The 23,328-nt window shown below is 39.3% G+C and overlaps 1 protein-coding gene across 1 annotated transcript in view; it reads right to left on the bottom strand.

The window, feature by feature from the left end:
• MBD5 (methyl-CpG binding domain protein 5) overlaps positions 1–23,328 on the bottom strand; it is a 97,140-nt gene that overhangs the window by 34,532 nt on the left and 39,280 nt on the right. The window contains 2 exon segments of the mRNA XM_033164405.1: positions 83–185; positions 1,683–2,361. Of these exon segments, the coding sequence (XP_033020296.1) occupies positions 83–185; positions 1,683–1,795 (216 nt within the window). The 5' untranslated portion in view covers positions 1,796–2,361.

Raw genomic sequence — 23,328 nt, 5'->3', positions numbered from 1 at the left:
ACTTAAAAAATTTTACAACAATATATTTAGTTCAACATATATTCATTTTTCATTCAGTATGTTCACAGTTATCCGATTTTACCTTGGGAAGGATGAGAGGACATTCTAAACCACACTTGCATGTTCCATCAGTCAGCAGATATGTTTTTACCTGCTCCAAACAGGACAATAAAGACCCACTAGGACTGAAATAAGAAAAATGTAAAATGTGCACATTAATGAATATTGCTAGAAAATACTTCACATACAATTGATGTATCAGTTTAGAACGCACACATGCATGCACACACAAACACAGAGTACAGCTTCACTATTCTGCAAAAGTTTCCACACAAAAGTTAATGTAATTTCTGTTCAGAACAATAGATCAAACTTACTTTTCTCTAACCTACATTTTAACAAGAACTCAAGACTAGACATTTCAAAGTTGCTCCATTGTTCTCTTGGATGTTGCAGGGTACCAGCTTGTCTATTAATGTATAATGCACAGGATAACATATAATACACAGAAGGACTGTGGAACTAGTACACAGAGGATTAGGTTCACATTTCATACTGTTTAAAAGAGCCTACAATCTCAAGAAGTTCCTATTTCAAGTAAAAGGTTTTCCTCCAAATAAATAAATAAGAAAAGAAGAAGTGTAAGTTTAGACAGGCTTTTTAAAGACAAGTTTATTCCAAATTGATAGCAGGACCCAAGTCCTACTATGAAATAAACATTTCATAGATATACGTCTGCCTAAAAAACACAGTCACAAACCCAGCCTGGGAAACTGATGTTTATCTGAAATGAATGGAAATGGTCTTAGAAGACAGTTCTTTAGGGATATAGGAATATGCCAAGTCTTTAAAGTGTTTCTGGGCAATGAGGTTGCTCCTCTGAGTAAATGTGTTGTTTAGATTGCATATAGCCAATGGTAATTCAAGCTCTTACACAAGGAGCCACTACTGGGAAAAGTCAACCTTGGATAAATGCAAAGTAGGTAGAAATAGATAGATAGATAGATAGATAGATAGATAGATAGATAGATAAATGGGGGAGGGGAGAGAATTATATTGTAATCTATTCCATCTTTTCAAGCATTAGCAGTTTTGTTGGGCCTGTGTATGGAGAAATTCCAAGGAAGAATTTGCTTAACTGGGAATGGAATGGAATGGGCTTTCACATTCTGCAATATCCTTCTGAGCTACAATTTTTTTGGCCTGTATTAGCATCTAATCTTACGTTACCCAGGAGCGTAGATGAGAGGCCACAGGATACAGTGGAAGTGCTTCTTAGCCAGTGGGGGAAGGGGTAGCAGTTCTGACATTTTCCCCCCCCCCCACCTGCATAGGGAAAGTATAAAGTCCCCTATGAAGAACGATTACAATATTTTGTGTGTGTGTGTGTGTGTGTGTTTGAAGTTTAGAGAAAAGGCAAGTAAGAGGAGATGTGCTGGAGATGTAAAAAATTATGGTGTGGAGAAAGTGAATAGAGAAAGGTTTTTCTTCCTCATGCATAGCACAAGAACCTGGCAACATCCAATGAAGGGGATGCGGGAAGATTCAAGAAGTTCTTCTATCCAGGCTTTGAGGTAATGCATTCCAGGGTTGGAGAAAGAGAACTTTGGCTATCAAGTCACCTTTCACGGAATTACTTAAACAGAATAACCTCCTATTCCAGCATGCATGTGAATGCTTACCTAATATACAGAACTCCATTTTGATCTACCCGCCGTTGCCAACCGACTGGGACTTGTACTGCAGGCAGCCCTCCATCTTTGTCCCCACCGTCACACTCCTTGCCTCCATTCATTTTTTTTAATATTGCTTATGCCTCCTCGGAGATATCAACAATAAGATGATATCCTTAGTCTATATGTCATCATGGCCTTCAGAAGGCGGCTGCACAGCACAGCGATTCCCAGTTTGTACAAAATGCATTGGGAAGCTCTGGCTCAGTCGATAAAATCTGCCATTTTTATTGTTGACAAGTCAGTTGCCCATTCTGATCAATATTAAGTATGAAATGTTTTATTCCTTATGTAGTCATAAGGATATCCTAAATGGGTAAAAATGAATGTTTCCAACTTGGGAAAATCATAATCCATTAATGCTCTGTTACTGGCCAAGAAGAGATTAAAAACATTTACTTCTAGTTCAATAGCATGACTCCAAGCTTGATGACTGCCAAAGGTAATTTGTATTTTGAGAGAATAAGTCCCATTTTTGAAGATTTGTCACTGCCAAAAACTCCAGGTATTAAATCCTTTTTATATGCCACATTCTTTTTGTTTCCTTGTCTTCTTCCATTCATTGTCCAAGGAAATCCTGGACGCTTCTTGTGATTCTCTCATGATGATACAGCTCCAATATGAATACCTGATGGGGGGGAAACACAAGCAGCTAAGTAATATTACCATTAAAATGAAAGTAATGTCTGTTATCTATTTGCTCTGACTGGTGCACTGCAGTAGACAACAGTGCAACTCTTAAATACATTTTAGTAAAAGCTGTCAGGAAACACAAAAGGTGGAACAGGGCCCAAAGCTCTGCACAACCTAGATGACTTAGTATTTGTGTCCCCCCCCCCCCACCTAGCACCTCCTCACGAACCAGAGTTGAGTTTCAAAAGCAGTTTGTGGTATCACATAATTCTAGTGTTTAAAGGTAAGAAGTCAAACATGTATTCAAGCATGCCTACAGAAGCTGTTTGAGTCTTGGCTGTATTGAGAGAGGGAGGGGGTTAAAATTGAAACGTGTATGAATGCTTAAGAATTCAAGAGAAAAGACAGGAATAAAGATTATATTAGGCAGCTTCGATGAATATTGGCCTCTTCTTTTATACTTTTAAAGGGAATGCCTACATTTATTTATTCATTGCTTTGCATGAAAGTATTTATGCAACTGCAACTTGCTACGTTATCACATTGTAATCCTAATCTAATTAATTCTGCAACAATTTATTCCATTACAATCTCAAAATAGAAACACTAGTCTACAGAAACTTTGAGCATTCATTGAATTTCTGATTACGTACGTGAAAAACATCACACTTCTCCCTGCGCTGAAGCAACCAACAGGGCTTACAGGACAGATAGCACAACTTGCGCACAGGCCTAAGTCTTTGCCAGAAATCAAATACTATCCCCATATTACATATGCATAGATCTATGATTTTTACTCATTAGTCAGCAAATTAGCAACTAGGTTTTAAGATATATTAAAACAAACACATGCCCTGGATCATTTCAAGAGATAAAATTTCTGCAACAGATGCAGGTAAAACACATTAACCACAGCTTGCTGCGTGTAATTGCTGTGTGCATATTTCAGGTTACGAGTGCTGATTATATTTAGCCTTTAAACCTTGCTTTTTTACCTCTCCCTACAGACTGGTACACTGAAGTACTAAGGAAGAAGGTGAAAAGTCCTGCAGTCCTGGAGGGAATGTGAGGAGGTGTCATGGTCCTGAATCAGGAATCTTCAGTTGCAGAAGACTCCCACAAAAACAGCCTTTTAGGCTCTAGTGCCAGCAGTTCCACATACTCCCCGTACCCCAAGGAGAAACTTCTGCCATGGGGCTGAATGGATTGCAGACTCATTGGAGGATCAGGAAAGCCCCAACAAGCTCTCTTCAAAGTAGTGTGAAATCCCACTGCTTATATTAGAAAAAAAGTCACCAGCTGCAGAAACAGGGAGTAATTCTTTAACTGGCCACATACAGGATTCAGAGGCAGGGTTTCCACCGTGACTACCTTAGTGCAGTTGCTCCAAGATGCACTGAGACAACTTGTATTTTGGGCCTCGGCTGTAGGACCGCTGACCACAGTCCAGCACTAGCCCCATGGTCTTTGTACAAAGGCCTGGCTGCTCCTTGCCTTACCTTCCTATCTTTTCCACAACTCTGGGCCTACCGATTTCCATCTTGCTTGGGCCATCACCTTCCCTTGGGGTGGACATCACCATGGATCAGGATATAAGGACTTTGTAGCCAGGCAACTACCACTTCATTGTCAGCAACCAGGGGAATGAGAAGGGCTGAAAAGAGTCACAGGGACCTAATGAGAAGTGGGGAATTAAGGCTGGATTGGTCATCACAAAGGAATGTAAGCAGTTGAGATTCATTTATTTATATGTAAGCTGTCTAGAAGACCTCTCTGGCTTGAAAGGTAGGGCAGCAAATGAAATAAAACAAAAGGACATGTTTAAGCATAAGTAGTGTGTCCTTCAACTATCTTCTAGAGCACACTCAAGATGTGTGCACAAAATGTTTTTTATTTATTTTACAGACCAATGTCTGCTATGTGTGCTACACTTCACTTGGAAACCAGCCCAGAGTACTGCCTTATATATCAAGAGGTGTCTTCCATCCTGTCAAGGTGGCTGAGAAAAGGGAGAACACTACATACAGGGACACACAGCATAGATACACAAACTACTACAGATTAGTCTCTGAATTGACAGCAAGGCACCAGGCACCAAACATCTCCCATTGTTTCAGGCCCAATTCACCAAGCCTAAGACAAAACAGGTGATGCTGCAGCACCTTAAAATGTATAGCTACAAACTCTTTCCCCACATCCCAGGACCGGAGAAGGCTCCTGGACTTGATACTGCCTTTTTTAACTATCAAGTTTTACCAACTGGATGAATGGTGTGAGCCTGTTTTCTGAAGCACCGTTGGGGACTTGAGACTTCTCTGTGGGAAAGGGGCTATAGCTTAATGATAGAGCTCATGCTCTGGATACACAAAATTCCAGGAAGAGCTGGGAAAAACTTCTGTCTGAAAATCTGGAGAGCTGCTGCGAGTCAATGTAGCTGAATAGACAGAGTCAGATCACTGGTCCAAGGTAGCTCTATATGTTCCCATCTTGGCTGTGAGTCCTAACAGACCTGCTCCCTGCCCTACAGGCCTTTCCCCACCTGGCCTGGTGGGGCCCTGACACTACAGCAACCAAAGCTGAGGCTGCTGCATGGACTCTTGGGGTGGGGGGTTGTTTTGTGGGGGTTGTTGGCAGGGGGATTGTTGCTGCAGTTGATGTTGGTTCTTTTGTATCTATTTTAGATCTTGTGATTTATGTGGGAAATGTTCAGTTTAGCTGTCTATTTTTTAACATTTTGTTTTTTGTTTATGACTACTTTTGTTATGTTGTAGTTATGTATTTTTTTGATGTTGTAAGCTGCCTTGAGCATTGTTTGAAGTGTGGAAAGGCAGTATACAAATAAAACGATGTGCGTACATATGTTGTAAGTGATGCTGATCTCTAAAGGCCAGAGTATATAATACGCAACGGGAATTTGAAGAAAAGTGTCAATGGAATTGTATGTGCCAGGACATGGGCGAGGCTACATATGGCTGAAAGAGGCAATGCAAAGGACCTGTGCAAGTATTTCTAGGGTCTGTTTACTGATATTGCAATAAGAAGCTTCTTTTCCAGATCAGTACATTTTTTTAAAAAAGCCCAATTTTGTTTTAAATGCCAATGTTTAGATAAAATTTAAATAAAATAAATTTCAGGAGTTTCCGCCACATGTAGGTACTCCCTCCATAAACCTAACTGCTTCTCGTGACAGGCGTTTCACAAGTATTTAATAGTATTGACTAGAAATAAAGTTCAACCATCTTCTTATTGTCAAATATGATAAACAGCAGAAGCAATTTGCATAATTGTCTATGGAGATTTTACAAAGATTTTTTTTTTTTAGCTAGCACTGTTAGTAGGCACAAAGTGCTTGCTTCAGCTAAGAATGTCACTTTCAGACCAAGTCTACTTTCTGTCAAGCCTTTTAACCTTGAAAAGTGTTTGAAGTTGGACTGCAGACAGTAGTGTCAGGGTTTTAGCAATGTAAAAATAGGAGCATGTGTGTGCTTTTAAGCTTAAGCCACTTAGCATTAAAATTTCAATTTCTTTTCCTCCCTCCTCCAGGAATAAATGCTGCACAGAACATACGAAGGCCCAGAAGACAAACATCTTGAATAGTGCTAGCAACTGTAAATGTAGTAAGAGAAAGTATTCATACTGCTCACAGAACATTTCAAAATGATAGCTTTCTATTCATGTGTGACAATAATACACTTACACACAATTGGGGGGAGGGAATCTGTTTAAACAAGTGTTGAAGACAGACAGCTTATTACTTTAATGCAACATAATTAGGCAGTATGAATTTGAAAATCTATACACACAGAAATTATGAAAACCTTTATATAGGATCTTTCCCCCCCTTACCTATACAGTGGTACCTCAGAAGTCAAACGGAACCCATTCCAGAAGTCCATTCGACTTCCAAGACATTTGGAAACCAAGGCACGGCTTCCGATTGGTTGCAGGAAGCTCCTGCAACCAATCGGAAGCTGCAGAAACCCTGCCAGATGTTTGGGTTCCAAAGAACATTCGCAAACCGGAACACTCACTTCCAGGTTTGCGGTGTTTGGGAGCCAAAATGTTCTAGTCGCAAGGTGTTTGGGATCCAGGGTACGACTGTACTATTATCACTGTACATAAGACTGAAATGATCAGGAACCTGGGTCTTACCCTCTTCTGTTAGTTGGATCACTGACACCAGGTAGGTGTGGCTATTATTTACCGGTATTTCCCACTAATCATTTGAGAAAGGTAGCCTAGAAAATGTAACTAATTACTGGTGCTCCCCACTGACAACAACCAATAAGTTACTACAGTGGTACCTCGACTTACGAATTTAATCCGTTCCGAATGCACATTCGTAGGTCGAAAAATTTGTAAGTTGAAAAAAGCGATTTCCCCATAGGAATGCATTGGAAATGAAAAATTCGGGAAAATTTGTAAGTCGAGTAAACCGCATCTAAAATTCGTAAGTCAAATAAACCCCATCTAAAACCGCCAATGGATGTCCATTCGTCAGTTGAAAAATTCGTATGTCGAGTAATTCATAAGTCGAGGTACCACTGTAGTTGTTTCTGACCTAGTATTCTTGAAATTGTATTTTATTAAACTAAACAGGTAATTAGGGACTTAAAGTGAGGTAATCGTGGTATTAGGCAAATGCTAAGAGACAATCTTTTTTAGAACTTGGTTTGATTAGAATCAGAGGATTTCTTGCTTTCCAGAAACAAGCTGCTTGTTCTGGAGATTCAAATAATATTAAATGGCAGCAATGTGCTGGATATATGGTTTCTGTCTTCACTGTCTGGGAAAGATTTATAGAATTAAACTACATACCATAAAGACTCACTTGGAAAAGAATATATTCTACATTTGACCGGGGGTTAGCAAAAAAGCCCTATTTGTTTGTTTGTGTGTGCATGTTTGCAAGCAAACACACTTGAATGCATACAAACATAGTGAGACAGAATGCCTACTGCAAAACACTGCAAATAAGAAGCAGGAAATTACACATTCAGCATCTAAAAAGAAAGAACCCCTTAATGTATGTAATAAATATAGATTGAACAGTCACAGGGTTAAACGCTTCTCCTGCTTATTTCAGTTAGTTAAATTGACTCAGCAGAAAACAGAGACTGAAGAAATGAAACTGTAGTACAGATAACTATTCAGGTCATGTTTTGATTATGAATATACATTGAATTCATCTGCAATTTTAAAAGGAACAACACAGAAACCCAACTAATAATTCAAATGCATGGGTTAAGCATACAAAATTTACTTGAAGACGTGCACAGCTTTTTTGTGGCATAGTTTTTAAGAGAACATATTTACTTGTATAGCAAATTCAGTTGCCAACATTGAGTATAATCACATGTAAATTAGTTGTGCCTAAGTCTGTAATTGTAAATACATGTATTAAATAGCAAAGTCCAAGTAAGCATAGGATCAGGATACATATTGCACTGAAGTAAGTGGAAGGCAAAGCAGTTCTTAAATTTCTAGAAAAAGAAATCCAAGGATTCAAATCTGTTAGGAATTAACAGCCTCTTATCTTGAAACTTCGTAATTCTGATGAATTGTGATTCAGGATGAAGAAAATTCACTCTGCACAGGCTCAGAGATACTGGGTCATTTTTCATATGTTCCAGGGTTGAATACAGAATCGAATACAGAGCTCTAATTCAATATTAAACTCTGAAAGCAAGAATTTGTCTGTGGTGTTTCATCTCATTGGCTTCAAACGGGACTTACTTGTAACTAACTTTAGTTACATTATTTTAATACAAATATTTTATTGTGTTTATATACTAATATCAGTTCCAGACTTATACTCAGGATGATGTAGCCAAAACTGAAACTCACCCACAAGAGAGGTACAAGCAGATTCACAGTAACCTTGAAGTTCAAAGCTTTGAGGTATGCATACATACAAAAAAAAAAACTAAAAAAAAACCAAGAGGAGGACCCCCCTCCCCCCAAAACCAGGCACATAATAATTCAATAGCACTGAATATTGAAAATTGATAAGTGATTTTTAGCTATACCAAGTCACAGTACTGAGAGCAGCTCATATCAAACAATGGAGTAATCCAAGATGCTAATGTAGGTAAAAGTAAGGTAAAGGACCTCCGGATGGTTAAGCCCAGTCAAAGGCAACTATGGGGTGCAGCGCTCATCTCACTTCAGGCCAAGGGAGCCGGTGTTTGCCACAGACAGCTTTCCGAGTCATGTGGCCAGCATGACTTCCATATTTTTCGCTCCATAGGGCGCGCCTCGTTTTTAGAGGAGAAAACAAGAAAAAAAATATTTTTCTGGTTTTCCTCTTCTAAAAGCCCTGTGTTTTTTTTTAGGATCAGCTCAGATTTGTACAGCTTTTTTGCAAAGGGGGGAAGAAAAAGGGGGAAGAAAAGCAAAGAGGGAAAGCCCCATTTTTATGGGGTTCAACTCACATTTCTGCAGCTTCTTAAGGAAAGGGAGCCATTTCTATAGTTTCCAGACAGATAATCTAATCAGCCAGTCACATGTTGCTGGGAAAACAAACAACCTCTCTCTGCAGCACATTCAACAATGGAGGCCTGGGCAAGGGGGCGGGGCTGAAAGGGAGCCGGGGACTCTTATCTCTCTCCCGATCTCTTGCTGATCAGCTGCTGAGCGGGGTCCTTTCAACACCCCCTTTTCTCTTTGTAAAATAAAAAGCACGGTCCTCTTTTGGCCCCTGGGGAATTCGGCTCCAGGGACCACCATTCGCTCCATAAGATGCACAGATATTTCCCCTTACTTTTTAGGAGGAAAAAGGTGCGTCTTATGGAGGGGAAAATGTGGTAAATCACTTCTGGCGCAGTGGGACACCGTGACGGAAACCAGAGCACATGGAAACTCCATTTACCTTCCCATCACAGCGGTACCTATTTATCTACTTGCACTGGTGTGCTTTCAAACTGCTAGGTTGGCAGAAGATGGGACAAAGCAACAGGGATTCACCCTGTCACATGGATTTGGTAGATGGGACTGAGCACCAGGGGTCCACTCATCCTCGCCAGGTACTGAATTAGTAATGGCAAAGAGAAGAGTTACTGCTCTTTCTAACTCATTAGTGTAAAATATTTCAAAGCCAAAACCCTAACAAATATTCCAAAGCAATTGTAATTCACTGTCCCCATATGGAAGTTGGAAGGAGTTGTGACTGAAAAGAGTGAATTATGACAACTCTGCATTGTAGCACACACTAAATATTTCATGTCAGGTTCTTGGTGTTTTACGACAAACCTGCTGGGTTGTCCAGAGTTATTATATCCCTTTTGCTGAATTTCAGGTTGCGCCGAAGCTGAGAGAGTAGCATACAACAAGCCAACAGTGTAGTTCTCTGTTACTCAGTATTGTAGGTTGGTGGGCTATGTTTTCAGCTGTCTTACAATGTAGCCAGGGCAGTGTTATATTTCAGACAGGACGTGGGGCTATTCCCAGGCAGATCAAGCACTCAGTTTCATCTGGAAGCTTCATGCACCACTGACATGCATGCAGAATAGTCACATTTTTAAATGTTCAAAACCAACAACTACTTGAAGGCCCCAAACAGAACAGGAAGTCCTATATTTGATGCCAGCATTTATTTTTCTACTGTCTCGGCCCACAGTTCAGATAACACAAACATAACACAAGCAAACAGTAACATTTTGTTGCACAGCTCTGCTTGTCTGTATACTATATATCAGGCATCCCCAACCTGCGGCCCTCCAGATGTTTTGGCCTACAACTCCCATGATCCCTAGCTAACAGGACCAGTGGTCAGGGATGCTGGGAATTGTAGTCCAAAACAGCTGGAGGGCCGAAGGTTGGAGATGCCTGTACTATATACTAGTACTGATTTGAGTCTTTTAGCACTTTAGCCAAAACCATACCAATCATACAAGAGAGAGAGAGAGAGACTGGCATGCTTGGGATAATTCCTGTTGGGCATACTAGTACAAAAAATCTGCAGAAAAGAAGTTAAAGAAACAACCCATGATTTCTGTAGGACTATAACAGCAAAGCAAAGCAGGCTCAGGGAGTTACCTGTATTTACCAAAAATGGCATGGTTCCACTGAGCTACGTATTTTATAAGTACCTTAATATGAGGCAAGAACTAGAGATCAAATTTTTTAAAAAAGCGCAATTTGATTTCAACCGTGACAGCTTTTCATTAAACCAGACACATGGACTTTCCCCTTCTCAACCCCGTACCCTAGAAACAAACATGACTCCTCTTTACTTACTGTATATTCTGGCGTATAAGACTACTTTTTAATCCAGGAAAATCTTCTCAAAAGTCGGGGGTCGTCTTATACGTCGGGTGGAGAATCTGCGGTTGAGTATATCTCAAACTCTATATTTTAACTGGAAAATTTGGGGGTCGTCTTATACGCCCAGCTGTCTTATACACCGAAAAATACAGTACATGTTTTTTAAACATCACCAGGCAACTGGATGTACACTTACTGAATCTGATCAGCTACACTTAACACCAATATCTTTTTTACATTCCTCATACACATATCTCAGTTTTGAAATATGCACTATAAAGAATTGTAGCGATGCAAGAAGAGCTGAGGGAATTAAAATAGTATAAAATTACGTTAAATTGTCTTGCCTTGCAACTGGAGCACTAATAGTGCAGAGAAATAATAAGTCATTCAGATCAAGCCTCTGTGCAAGAAAATGTCAAAAATATAGTGGGATAGCAAATTAAACCTGCAAATTATGCTTTTGTGCTGAAGCTATTTTTAGACACAGAATGTTTTCCTGAAGTGCTGTTCTTAAAGTTGTTTACTGAAACATTCAGCAAAATAATCAACTATTTCATGAAAAGTCTGCAATGAAAGGCCACTTCTTGCATAATTGGCAATATATTAACACTAAATTAACTGTTTAGAACCTGGTTGATGCTCTATGCTATTCTGAGTTCATGGCATCTAACAACCTATCATTAAAATGTTTACCAGAGGATTACAGTGGGACTTCCTTCACAGTATCTGCAAGGCCACATTCACACAGCCATGCCCTTCAATTGTCTCCCCTACAACAGCACAGCATACCTCATGCCCTGTGCTTTCTATTACAATGTATTCTACCTGAAACTGACTCCCACCCAGCCCCAATGATTATGGATTAGACTGAAACAGTTAAGAGAAGCCCAAATCTTTTACAGATACAATACGTAATCTACGTGAATCCATTTGATTTTATGTTTAATTACTGAGGTGGGAAATATACAAGTTGAAAGCAAATGATCCAAAGCAAGAATAGTGACTGTCATACGAGTAAATCAGAATCATGTGCAGCTATATACTACAAAAAGGAACACCTTGATAATTATGAATCTAGGCAATTGCTGGAGAAAGGATGGGGAACCGTTCGTAGCCAGAGGGTTGCATTCTGTCGATATTCTAGGGTACCACATGTCAGTGGTGTGTGTGGGCAAAACCAGGTGAGGCAATGAATGCATAGAAACCATATGGTCTTATCTATGGCACAACAAATATGTAGCAATAAGGAAGGCTGATACCCTCAAGACAGATTTTTCACATCCTAGGTGATCAGGTGTGAAATAAACTACCAGATTATACAACTTAATTATACGAGACACGTGAGAGTGCACTGTAACCATTCACAAGCTCACTTGGATAATGGCGGCAAAGTGATCAAAAGACGTGGAAAAAATTGGTAAAACTTGGTTTTCACTATGTTCATGCCTCAGTCTTAAAAAAAAAAAGCAAAAAGCCAATTGCCGTGTGGTGTTCCATGCTTCCCTGCCACTAACTGCTGAAAATGTTGGGGTCATTTTTACCTCAGCTGCATGGAATGGGAAACTGAAAGTACTACAGAGCTAGGGTCTCAAGGGCCCTCAAAATGATTTATTATTTTCCATGTCTACAGATGCATATATTTTATTTCCATTCGTTGTCAGAGAAGATTATATTTTGTTTGCTTATTTGTATTTTTGATTTTATGTTAGCAAAGAGCAACAAAACAAAAAATTTTCCAATGACCTGTTCTATGAACTTAATTTATATTTATGAAAAAGGAGTTCAAACTTGCTGTTACATTTGCCTCCCCCCACTTATAACACTGCCCTTAGGACATAAAGAACTCCATGCAAGAGAATAATACATAACACATTTGGATTACCACCAACTTGGTTCATTACTCAAACTTAGATAAGGAAAAACACCTTCCTATTTTCTGAGAAATTATTTCATCCTTAGTGCTTTTTAACTGCACAAAAGAACTTCTTGTGACAACAGCCATTAAATCACTTTTAAAAATATCACATTACATATCACACTGCAGTATTTTTATCGAGTGATTAAATGCTGGGTTCATCAGGCACTTGGGGAGCATTTTTTCCAACAGACTGTTCTCCAGCTACTGTCCTTTTCAATCCTAAAAATGACATAGCTGACAAGGAATAGATGCTTTCATTATCCATGATAATGGTATTATCGGTGGCTCACCAAATTGAGTTTAAAATTGTTTTATGAAAGAGATTATGAGGAAATGCAAAGGTATCTTCTATTCACTGATTTCTTTGTTACTGAGCAGCTCAGTGTTGCCGTTTTGAAGTATACCCTTTAACCACAGAATTACCAATGTGGTGTCTGCAGGTGCAATTGCACCCAAGATGACCTCTGGTGGCCATGAGAGGTCTTTGCCTCTACCCATACCCACTTTGGAAGTGGGGAGGGAAGCAAACACAGCAAAAAAAAGGGGGGTATCACTCTTTCCTACTTTCTTACAAAGTTTTGCAGGCTGACTCTTAGCAGGAAGAGCCTAGCAGGAAGGGGGCTAAGCACCCTGAAAATATGTTCAAAAAGATAAGACAGAAAAAATAAGCACACATACACTAACTAGAATAGAAGCATTGCCACCCAACCCACCCCATTCACCATTCCCCCCTCCACCTCTTTCTCCCTTTCCTTCCTAATGTAACACTAACGTCTCAACAAATGAAACTCATCTGTAGAAAATGTAACTTGAAAATAGAGACATTGCACATACTTTTGTAAACCAAGAAATCTTTAATAAAAATATAAGTACAAATTCTTTGTGCTTTGCAAAAAAAAGTGTTGCACGCATGCTCTCCTCTCTGTGATGGTCTCTGTCCCTCTCTGGGGTTGGGACTATATTTCCTGAGATAGAGAGAGAGACTGACTGACCAACCAGCCAACCAGGTCTGCTATGGCAGCCATTTTGTGACGGCACCCTCTGATTCCAAATGTGGCCTTAGGCCGAAAGAGGTTGGCAACCCCCTGTTTAGGTTCTTCACAAGAAGCTTCTCACTAGATGTGACTGTGCAAAGCAAGGGCTTACGCAAGCATGGCAAAAGAAGCAAGTGGTTGTGTACACTTACTTTAAAACTGGAGTTGTTGCTTACCTGGAAAAACTGTCTGCGGAAAAACGTCGGTTCCCTCGGCCAGTAAAGCGAGATGAGCGCAGCAACCCCAGAGTCGTTTGCAAGTGGACTTAACTGTCAGGGGTCCTTTACCTTTACAAGTCCCTATGAACTCAATAGAGCTTACCTCTGAGTAGGCATGTACACTGCACATCACATTTCCAACAACATTCTCTCACACACTCTCAGGTCTTGCTGAATTAACTAAATGCATCTTTTGTATGTATACAGGTGCCTATCTTCCTTCAGAGTCACTAATATTTATCTGTATAAAATCCCACTATATGTAAGATTTTGAAAATTTTGGTCAAACGCATTCAATCAAATGAAAACAAAATAGTATTTTTCAGTGAAATTCAGAATTTTTAACTCTGAAAACAGTCAGTCAAGAGTTTGGAAATGGCTGTCAAACACAAAGTAGCAAGTTCAACATTTTTGTTTATATAAACTCTAGAGGTCTCAGAATTCTGTTTGATAATAGTACACCATCAGAAAATGCTGTGTAAATATACTTCTGATAGATCTCTTGAGTGTTAAGTACATAACTATGCTATAGGTGAACATCCTATGTATAAGTCCATCTATACACCATGTGTTTGAATAATTAACAATAAAGCAAGTGGTCATAGCACAGCATAGTCATGAAATTCTATGCTAAATAACAAACTGCTGTTGAAATAGGGAAAAATGATATTCTTTATACATAGTTTGAATAAAAGCAATGATTACTCATATTCTTGGACATGCTGTTTTAGTTATGCTGCATTTATCAGTGCTGCAGAACTAATTTACTAGTAACAAAATAATTTCTATGGATTGAAAGGAAAACATCGGCAATGCAGCAGATTCCCACCTAGGTTTTCAAAAACTAGGTCATATAGGCAAAAATGAAAATAGGAGATAGAAATAGGTCCTAATAAATCTATTCTGCAGCACAATATTTACTTAATCTTGATGTGCATATAGAGCAGGGATTTTACAGCGTAGAGTAATATAAATTCAAATTGTACCTTACTATAAACTAACGTTTAATACATAGAAATGGAAGTGTATGGTGGATTTAATTTTCGAAAGTGAACCTTTCACCAAAAAAATTACTCTGGGCTTTATAGTCATTGCACAACATGCTAGCTAAATGTTGGATCCTAAGAACTGCAGACAGCACTCTGCATTTGCAGTAGGGCTTGTCAACCTTCTCCTTCCTGCAGTGGCCCCTACAAAAAACCCAGCTGAGACTCAGGAAAAACCTTCAAAATGCAATGTGATGTGGTGCAAGTAGATGCAGTGTGCGTGGGAGACTTGGTGGCAATGAAAGAGCCCTCCATGAGTTCAAATGCTTTCCAACAAGCAAGAAAAAATTTGGACCGAAGCTATCTAGTTTAGAGACACGCTGTTTGATTTTGCATAATCTAATACACGGTCCACCTGTGAGAGAGGTGTTATCAGATATACAGGCACAAAAGCCCTCACACATTCTCCTCCTACCTTTCAGAAACTGAATGTGTGTACTTCTTCACATGGTGCATAGTTTTAACAAGATGTAGCAATGTGGCCACCAACTGTGACGTCTTTAAAAGGGAATTTAATGGTCAATGGTCACATGCCATGACGACTATATATTACCTCCAACATTAGAGGCAGTATGAATACCATTGCTGGTAGGGAAGAGTGTTCATGCATTGATGTCCTGCTGCAGGCTTCCCACAGCCACCTGGTTGGTCACTGTGAGAAAAAAATGCTGGACTAGATAGCACAGTATTCAGCAGGGCTGTGTGACGCTATCAATTTTTCCTTCTTCATACGACACTTTAGGAATTGATTGATTGATTGAATATAAATTCATATATATATCTATCTCCCTATACCTGCAGGTCTCAGGTCTGCAGGTCTCAGGGCAGTTCACAGGATAAAATCCTGTGGTTGCCACATGTGCGGAATGTCCCAGACATATCCAGGATTTGTCCGTTTGAATTAGCATCCAGGCAGAATAATGTCTACCTGAGCATATGTCGGAAGTGCTCATTTTTTGGGCAAATTTCCTTAAAAATAGCTTAAAATCTTCATTTTCGGGGGGGGGGTAGGAATTCCCCTTGCTCCCCCAAAGCTCAACAATTCTTACAATTTGCTCCAAAGAAAGGTTGCAAGCTGTCTCCATAGTGTAACAATGAAAAGGTCCTGTAGCACCTTAAGAACTATTTTGCTGGTCATTGTATATAACCTGCTGCAGGCAACATTCAATGCACAGGGACACAAGTGATGGTGGCTACAAATAGATTATTTGACTATACACATGGGCCAAGACATAGTGGAGTTAATGACATAGTGACATTACTTACGTTACACAACAGCAATGAACACATCTTAGCATCATAAATTGAACAGATAATCTGTACTTGCTTGAACAAATTCAAGTGTTCTCTATGCATGAACCAGACATGGAACAGCAATGCCTGGTGTCTACCTTTAATACATTAGATCAGGAATGGAAAAACCTTTCAGAACTAGAGTTCCTATACCTTTAATACCTACTTAGAAGAGGACTTCAGAAGGAGCAGCTGCAAAGGGATAGAAAGTTGCAACTGTCCAATTTCCTTTACTAACACAGGAGTCTTAAAGTTGAAAGACCACCCATGAACAAAAACTGTAGCCATTGCTGTCACTGGTCCTACCCTTCACCTAAACAGAGTCTCATTAATTGTCTTCAAAGATGTGGCAAAATGAAAGGCAGATGCTGGAAGTATTTTCACAGCACTTCTACAATCCACTGTACAAATACAATTCAAATGAGAACCAATTGGACAGGCCAACGATTCAAATTGGCTCTACAATGAATTTAAAGCTAGATGCTTGATGAAGATCTCTGAAAATTCTGAATGGGTAGAATATATATTTTTATAGCCCTCAGCACAGGAAAGCAACATTATCTGTATTACCATGAAGGTACCTCCTGTTTTCTCAGAACAAAACCTCAAGTACTGATATGCAGATTATTGATACAGAGAGAAAATAAACATGACCCCTGAGTGGGTAGCTGAATCCCAGTACCATCTGGCTATTGATTTTCTGAGTACTATGAGACAAGTCTTGTTATTATCAGGCTTCTGGAACCACATTATTCCTATTGACATCATACATGATACCTGAGAGTATGGATAAAAACATTTATAGTTGCTACAAGAACAAAAAAATGGATAAACTATTCTCAGTTGCAAATCGATTCAATAATTCTTGATGAAGATATGTGCCCTGTCCCACTTAAATGCCATGACAAATGAAAATTACTCCTGTAACTAATGCTTCTGTGAGCTTAAGAAAACACAATATCAGAAAGCGTTATTTTTAAAATGCATTAAGATGAAATTAAGTTATTCCAAGAGTGAAGTGTACAAAGGAATTACTAGCACACTGCTTTAAAATTTAGCAGAGGCAGTCTACAGGCAACATTATTGCCTTTTTGCTTCGATATAATAATAAAGCAGAGTGGAAGAAAATGTTGTTGTTTTTTTAAAAAATGTGCATGTATAAACAATCAGAGGACTTCAATTTAGTCAATAAAGTGAATGCCATTAAAACATCTTATAAGGAAGTGACAGGCTTTAATAATGCGTTTTATGACGGAAAGCAGACATTTGTTTTCTAAATGAATCCTTCAATTGACAAGGAAGGTATATTTTATTTTTCTAAAAATGGCATACTTGCAATTCTTACTCAATTTAAAAACAGAATTAAAATAATCTATTGACAAGCAAGTCAATACAACACCACAAAATAGTAGAAAATTATTCATATATGCCACCTATGCTGGAAAAAGAGAAAGCACTTGTAAACTCCCTATGACTTCGCACTCACCCCTACGAACTGTTGGTTGCCATGGCAAGCATTTGTCTGTATATTGCATATTAACACTATAACACCATCCCCATTTCTCTCAAAGAATTAGTAACTGATGTTTGGACTCTCTACTTAAGAAAATTAAAGGTTTTTAAATTATGAGTCTCACAGAAGTATACTGCAACTGAAAATGATTTCTTGTATGATTTAGGACGTAAAGCAAACATGAAAGCTACCGTTTATTTTTAGCTCCTTTTTTGCATGCATCTCTCTAGCCATCATATTTCTATACCCAAAGTGCAGTGCTAGTGAATTCAATATACATTATGTGTGTATATATATATATCTATAGAGAGAGAGAGAGAGAGAGAGCAAGGGCAATGTTACCTGTTGTGGTGAATCACAAACTGTTATTCTGATAGTAGTTTTATTTCTTAGGTGATTTTTTAAAAAAATGGTGACTAAGGGAGGTTTAATTTTTGTTGTTGGCATACATCTGTCTTGAGAGACAATGGAGAGCACCTCCAGGAGTGAAGTCAAACCGCTGCATTAGCAGCACCAAAGTGACCTCCCTGGGTGTAAGCCTGGGCAGGGTGTATGGAGGCCCTGGGCGGTCCAGATGACAAGACCTACACATAATGAATATGTAGTAAAACAAGCATCATTTAGTTAAAAGGCAAAAACATATCCAGAAGAAACCCCAAGCAAGCGTTTAGGTTTCCCTACAATGACAAACTATGGAATCCTCTACAGCAGGCATGGCCAAACTTGGCCCTACAGCTGTTTTGGGACTACAACTCCCATCATCCCTAGCTAACAGGACCAGTGGTCAGGGATGATGGGAATTGTAGTCCCAAAACAGCTGGAGGGCCAAGTTTGGCTATGCCTGCTCTATAGCTTATGCCATAATAAATTTAGTCTTCAAGGTGGCACAAAACACATTGTTTTTACTAAAATAGATTAACATGGCTGCCCTTATGGAAGTCTACACAAAATACGGATAGCTAATTTAGCAGAAATAATGGTTTGCATTTACTCCAGTTTTAATCCCACAGGGCTGATCTCTGTGTTTCATTTTTAATGCTGTTTGAATTTAATTTATTTTATATTTTGATAGTATGCCACTTTGAGCCTTGTGAAGGTGACATAATAAATAAAAAGTAAAGGAAAGACCCAGCTTTTGCAGACCAATCTGAATCATAATTGTTGAATGTTAAATATATTCTCCCTTTTGTAAAATGGAATATTACAACATTGCTTTGTAAATCAGATTCAAACTAAGAATTCTTTCAAGACTACACAAGGGCAGTGACCCACTTCTTAAAATATTACAGTATTTTAAAGCTTCTGGATTCAAGATAGAACTTTTAAACAAGGTCACACATACTACGTGTAAAAAATATCACTTGCATCTTAGGATGGTGCTAGTTTCTAAATACTAGCACAGGTATACAAAAACAGAAACAAAAAAAGCAGTAGGACAAGAAGCTATGCCAACTTAACCAATGCAAATTAGAGAATGAAAGCATGTAAGGCAACTGGCCTTCAGAAAGAAATTGAAATGCTCTAAGAAACAATGATGCCAGAAACATACTATCCGAGGAAGTGCACTAAAACACTGAGGACTCAGCTCCCAATTGTTAACATTCTTTGAACGATACCCAATGCTATTCATGCTCAGAGGATATCTATTCAAATAATTATATCTAAGTCCAATTATTTCAAAGGCTCTACTACAAATATAACTTCACTGGGTCATCACATGTTGTAGTCGTAGGCATAATCTGTGCCTGCAGAAATGAATTCTCTTGTACAGAAGATGCTTCCTTCCTTCCCCTTCAAGTGCACTGTGACTGTGAATGGAAGGCTTAAGTACCGGTACTTCTTCTTGTATCCTTCCTTATTCAACCTACCTGCTACCTTGACACAAGTTCGGGTAACATGCATCCCACTCCCAAATCTACCTGCGCACTCACCGCTGCACCCACACTGGGATGAATCACATTCTTAATATTCTGTGAAGACATGAAGTTTAAGTGTAGTGGAAGAAAACCCTCCAAAGTCTTTATTTCATAAAGAAATAAGATGAGGGACAAGAAAGAGTTTGTATTTGCTGGGATCTAAAGTATCCAGTCAATGAAAAGTAGAAAAGCAATTGCCAACATTAAATAAAACCACTTCTCTAACCACCTTAGTGGTTCTGATTCTGCATACCTTATTTTCATTCCTCTCATCTATTTTTCACCTTCCAGTTACAGGTAGGCAGCCGTGTTGGTCTGCCATAGTCAAAACAAAATAAAAAATAAAAAAATCCTTCCAGTAGCACCTTAGAGTGCTCATACCAAGAACAAACTTAGTTGGTCTCTAAGGTGCTACTGGAAGGATTTTATTTTTTATTTTGTTTTGACTATGTTTCACCTTGTGAAACATAGATTTGAGAATACCTAAGGAAAGCTTACAGTTGACTACTTCCTACAAAACCTGCCAATGCAATGCATGAACTCCACCCCATCCCCAAATATTAAAAGATGGAGCTTGAAGCAGCCAAAAAATCAGGAGGTAGATACAACAGGATGAGAAGTTATGTAAATTTCTCCTTAATCCCATCAAGAACATTTTGGTAGTACAATTTACCTAGCTATACAGAAGAAAGGGCATTGAATTGAACCAGTCCACAGTCATAATTCACTGTGTTTCAACATATCCCTATGGTCCTGAAACAGAGGTATTAGCTGCTGAAACTGTGCCGGCTGCCATGCCAGACTTCATGATTTTCCATACCCATTCCTCTCTCCTCTCAACCTGTCTATTATTGGTTCAAATACATGCAGATATATTACGTTTCTAAAACCGACGAGTTTGTGACATCAGAATCAATACACTGAATACTTGAGTTTTTAGAACAAATTATTATGAGTGCATTATGAGTGCAAATGGGCAGAACATTATCAAAATCAGCACTTTCAAATTAGCTGGGTCAGTATTTGTTAAGTTTTCATAATGAAAGTGTCAGCTGATGCAATAAGTGCCCTCCAGGAAGATAGTAAATGTAAAGGGACCCCTGACCGTTAGGTCCAGTCATGTCCGACTCTGGGGTTGCGGCGCTCATCTCGCGTTACTGGCCGAGGGAGCCGGCGTACAGCTTCCTTGTCATGTGGCCAGCATGACAAAGCCGCTTCTGGCAAACCAGAGTAGCACACGGAAATGCCATTTACCTTCCCGCCGGAGCGGTACCTATTTATCTACTTGCACTTTTGACGTGCTTTCGAACTGCTAGGTGGGCAGGAGCTGGGACCGAGCAACGGGATTTGAACTGCCGACCTTCTGATCAGCAAGCCCTAGGCTCTGTGGTTTAACCCACAGCGCCACCCGCGTCCCTAGGAAGCTAGTACCAATATCCAATTCACAGATTTTGTTAGAGCATAGCTCTTCTAACCACTGGCGGAGGAGGAGGGGTGCGGGGGGAGCGCTTCGCCAGCCACGCCCCTGCCTGCTCTCCACCCCTCGGTGCCGAAGCTCCGCCACTGCTTCTAACACTCCTACTACTTAGCAGGTTGAAGGAGCAGTCCAACAAACTTGTAAGACTAGTCCAAAATTATAAATCTCTCTCTCCATAAACTCAGCTGCTGATATTCTGTGTTTAGCAACAGAAATGTTTACAAGGCTTGGGCAAGTATATTATCTAATTCAATTTATTCAACTAATGTAGCTGCTGACTGTATACAGTAGCAAATAACAAGACTAAGGATGTTGATCTGAGTGAGGTTGTGAAAATTTAGGTTGTAACAGGGTTGCAACTGCTCTGATCAACTGCTTAAAAGAAGCAGCATAAACTGTTGAGTCATACAGTGAAACATTATATACCATGTCTTTTGGTCATGGCATGGATGTTTAGTCACAAGGATATAACATTTGCTATAAAGTTTATTGCATGTTCCTTTTACAAAGTATCGTTTAAATACAGTGACAATCTGACTGATTTCTAAGTAATCTGGATTTGTATTGCCAAACTCCTGTCCAAAAGCTAACAATCAATGAGCTTTAGATAATATTTGTGGCTAGATCAGTAATGAGCACTTACATTTTAGAATACTTGATTAGAATCTACAAATAACTGAAGAGAGCAGACCATTCATCAAAATCCGATTTCTCTGTAATTCAGTCTTGTGGTCCTTAAAGACTAACATTGCTACCCCTCGTATATCTGTTTTTATTACTGGATCCTCTCTCTCTACCTCCTGAAATTTTCCACCAAAATCTCCAGGGAAGCCTGCTCCACAGTTTGAAAATCACTGAAATATTTGTCTGCTTGCACAATCTCGTTAGAGTGAATTTCACTCCCATATGATGAAATCAAGATATGCAAGTGCCTTTCCACTTGATAGTAAAATGCTCAAGGAAGCCAACAGAGTAGAGTAAAAAAAACATAATCTGAAAATGAAAACACAAAACACCGCTGCAAATTTCAGAAAAGCATAAAAAGTATGGATCAAGTATGTGTGTTTTTAAGAGTCACATTTAGAGCATAAATGTATTCAAAAGGTGGCAGAAGGTTAACAAAGAGGAAGCAGATTGGAGCTCTTGGGGCACAGAATTGTACATCTTGGGTGCGACAACCAGGGAGGCCATTTCCCTTATTTCCATCATTTGTACTTCTAAAAGTGGTAGGATTCACAGAAGATCCTCTCCTGTCTGCAGTTGATACACAGATTTTCCCTTTGGTTATCCCTTTTCCAGGCCATTATGCAAAAATGCAAGGTAAGTGCCCCGCATAAAGCCACTATAAATGTCACTTTGTGATACTTCCGAACCAAAATCAATCACATTTCCCTTCGCAAGAAGAGCATTCCAAGACTTAGTTCATAAGTCATAATTTAGCAGCTTGGATAGTATTATATAAACCAGGCATAGGCAAACTCCGGCCCTCCAGATGTTTGGGACTACAACTCCCATCATCCCTAGCTAACAGGACCAGTGGTCAGGGATGATGGGAATTGTAGTCCCAAACATCTGGAGGGCCAGAGTTTGCCTATGCCTGATATAAACAGTCCTGTGATTTTGTGATTTAGGGTTTTCAAACAACTGCTCACACATCTCAACAGAGTAGCTAACATTTGTTGCCACTATGCTTGCCAGGCATTTGATTAGCTAACTGCACCTCTAGAGCTTCATGTTCTGCTCAACTTCTTATAACATCTAAATCGTGTTTAAAGTATCATGATAGGAAAGTAAACCTACAGTGCTTTTAGTCTTCCAAAACACTTCCTTAGCAAATATTCAAAGTCCCTGTATGACTGGGTATCACTTACAAAAGCAAGATATTTTTTCTCAGATGAAATTTCAGCGCTTTAAGATGGTACTTCAGAAGGGCACACTTGGCCACTACTGAAACATTGGCTTTGATGCTGATTGAGATGAGTATCTGGACAAGCACTGGCATTGCAGGGTGTTGGTCATCGAATTCCAAACTTCTGCCAATCTTGACCTGGTGACCTCGTGTACTTATTGAAAAGGAAAAGATCAATCAGAGAACCTGTGGAATTCTACTGAGAAGATTCCAACCAAAGAGAAACAGTCACTTCTGTGACCTTTCTGATGGAAATTGCTCCAGAGCAGTCTCCTAAATCTGTGCTGTCCTGACTGGCTTTTGCCAGCATAAATCTAGCTCTAAAGTGTTGCCCTTTTATTCCTGTGCTCTGACCAATGGATGTTTCTCC

This window comes from Lacerta agilis, chromosome 1 (genome assembly GCF_009819535.1).
Source record: "Lacerta agilis isolate rLacAgi1 chromosome 1, rLacAgi1.pri, whole genome shotgun sequence".
Classification (NCBI taxonomy): Eukaryota; Metazoa; Chordata; class Lepidosauria; order Squamata; family Lacertidae; genus Lacerta; species Lacerta agilis.
Note: the sequence above shows the minus strand (reverse complement) of the source record. Positions and strands in the feature narration are given on the sequence as shown.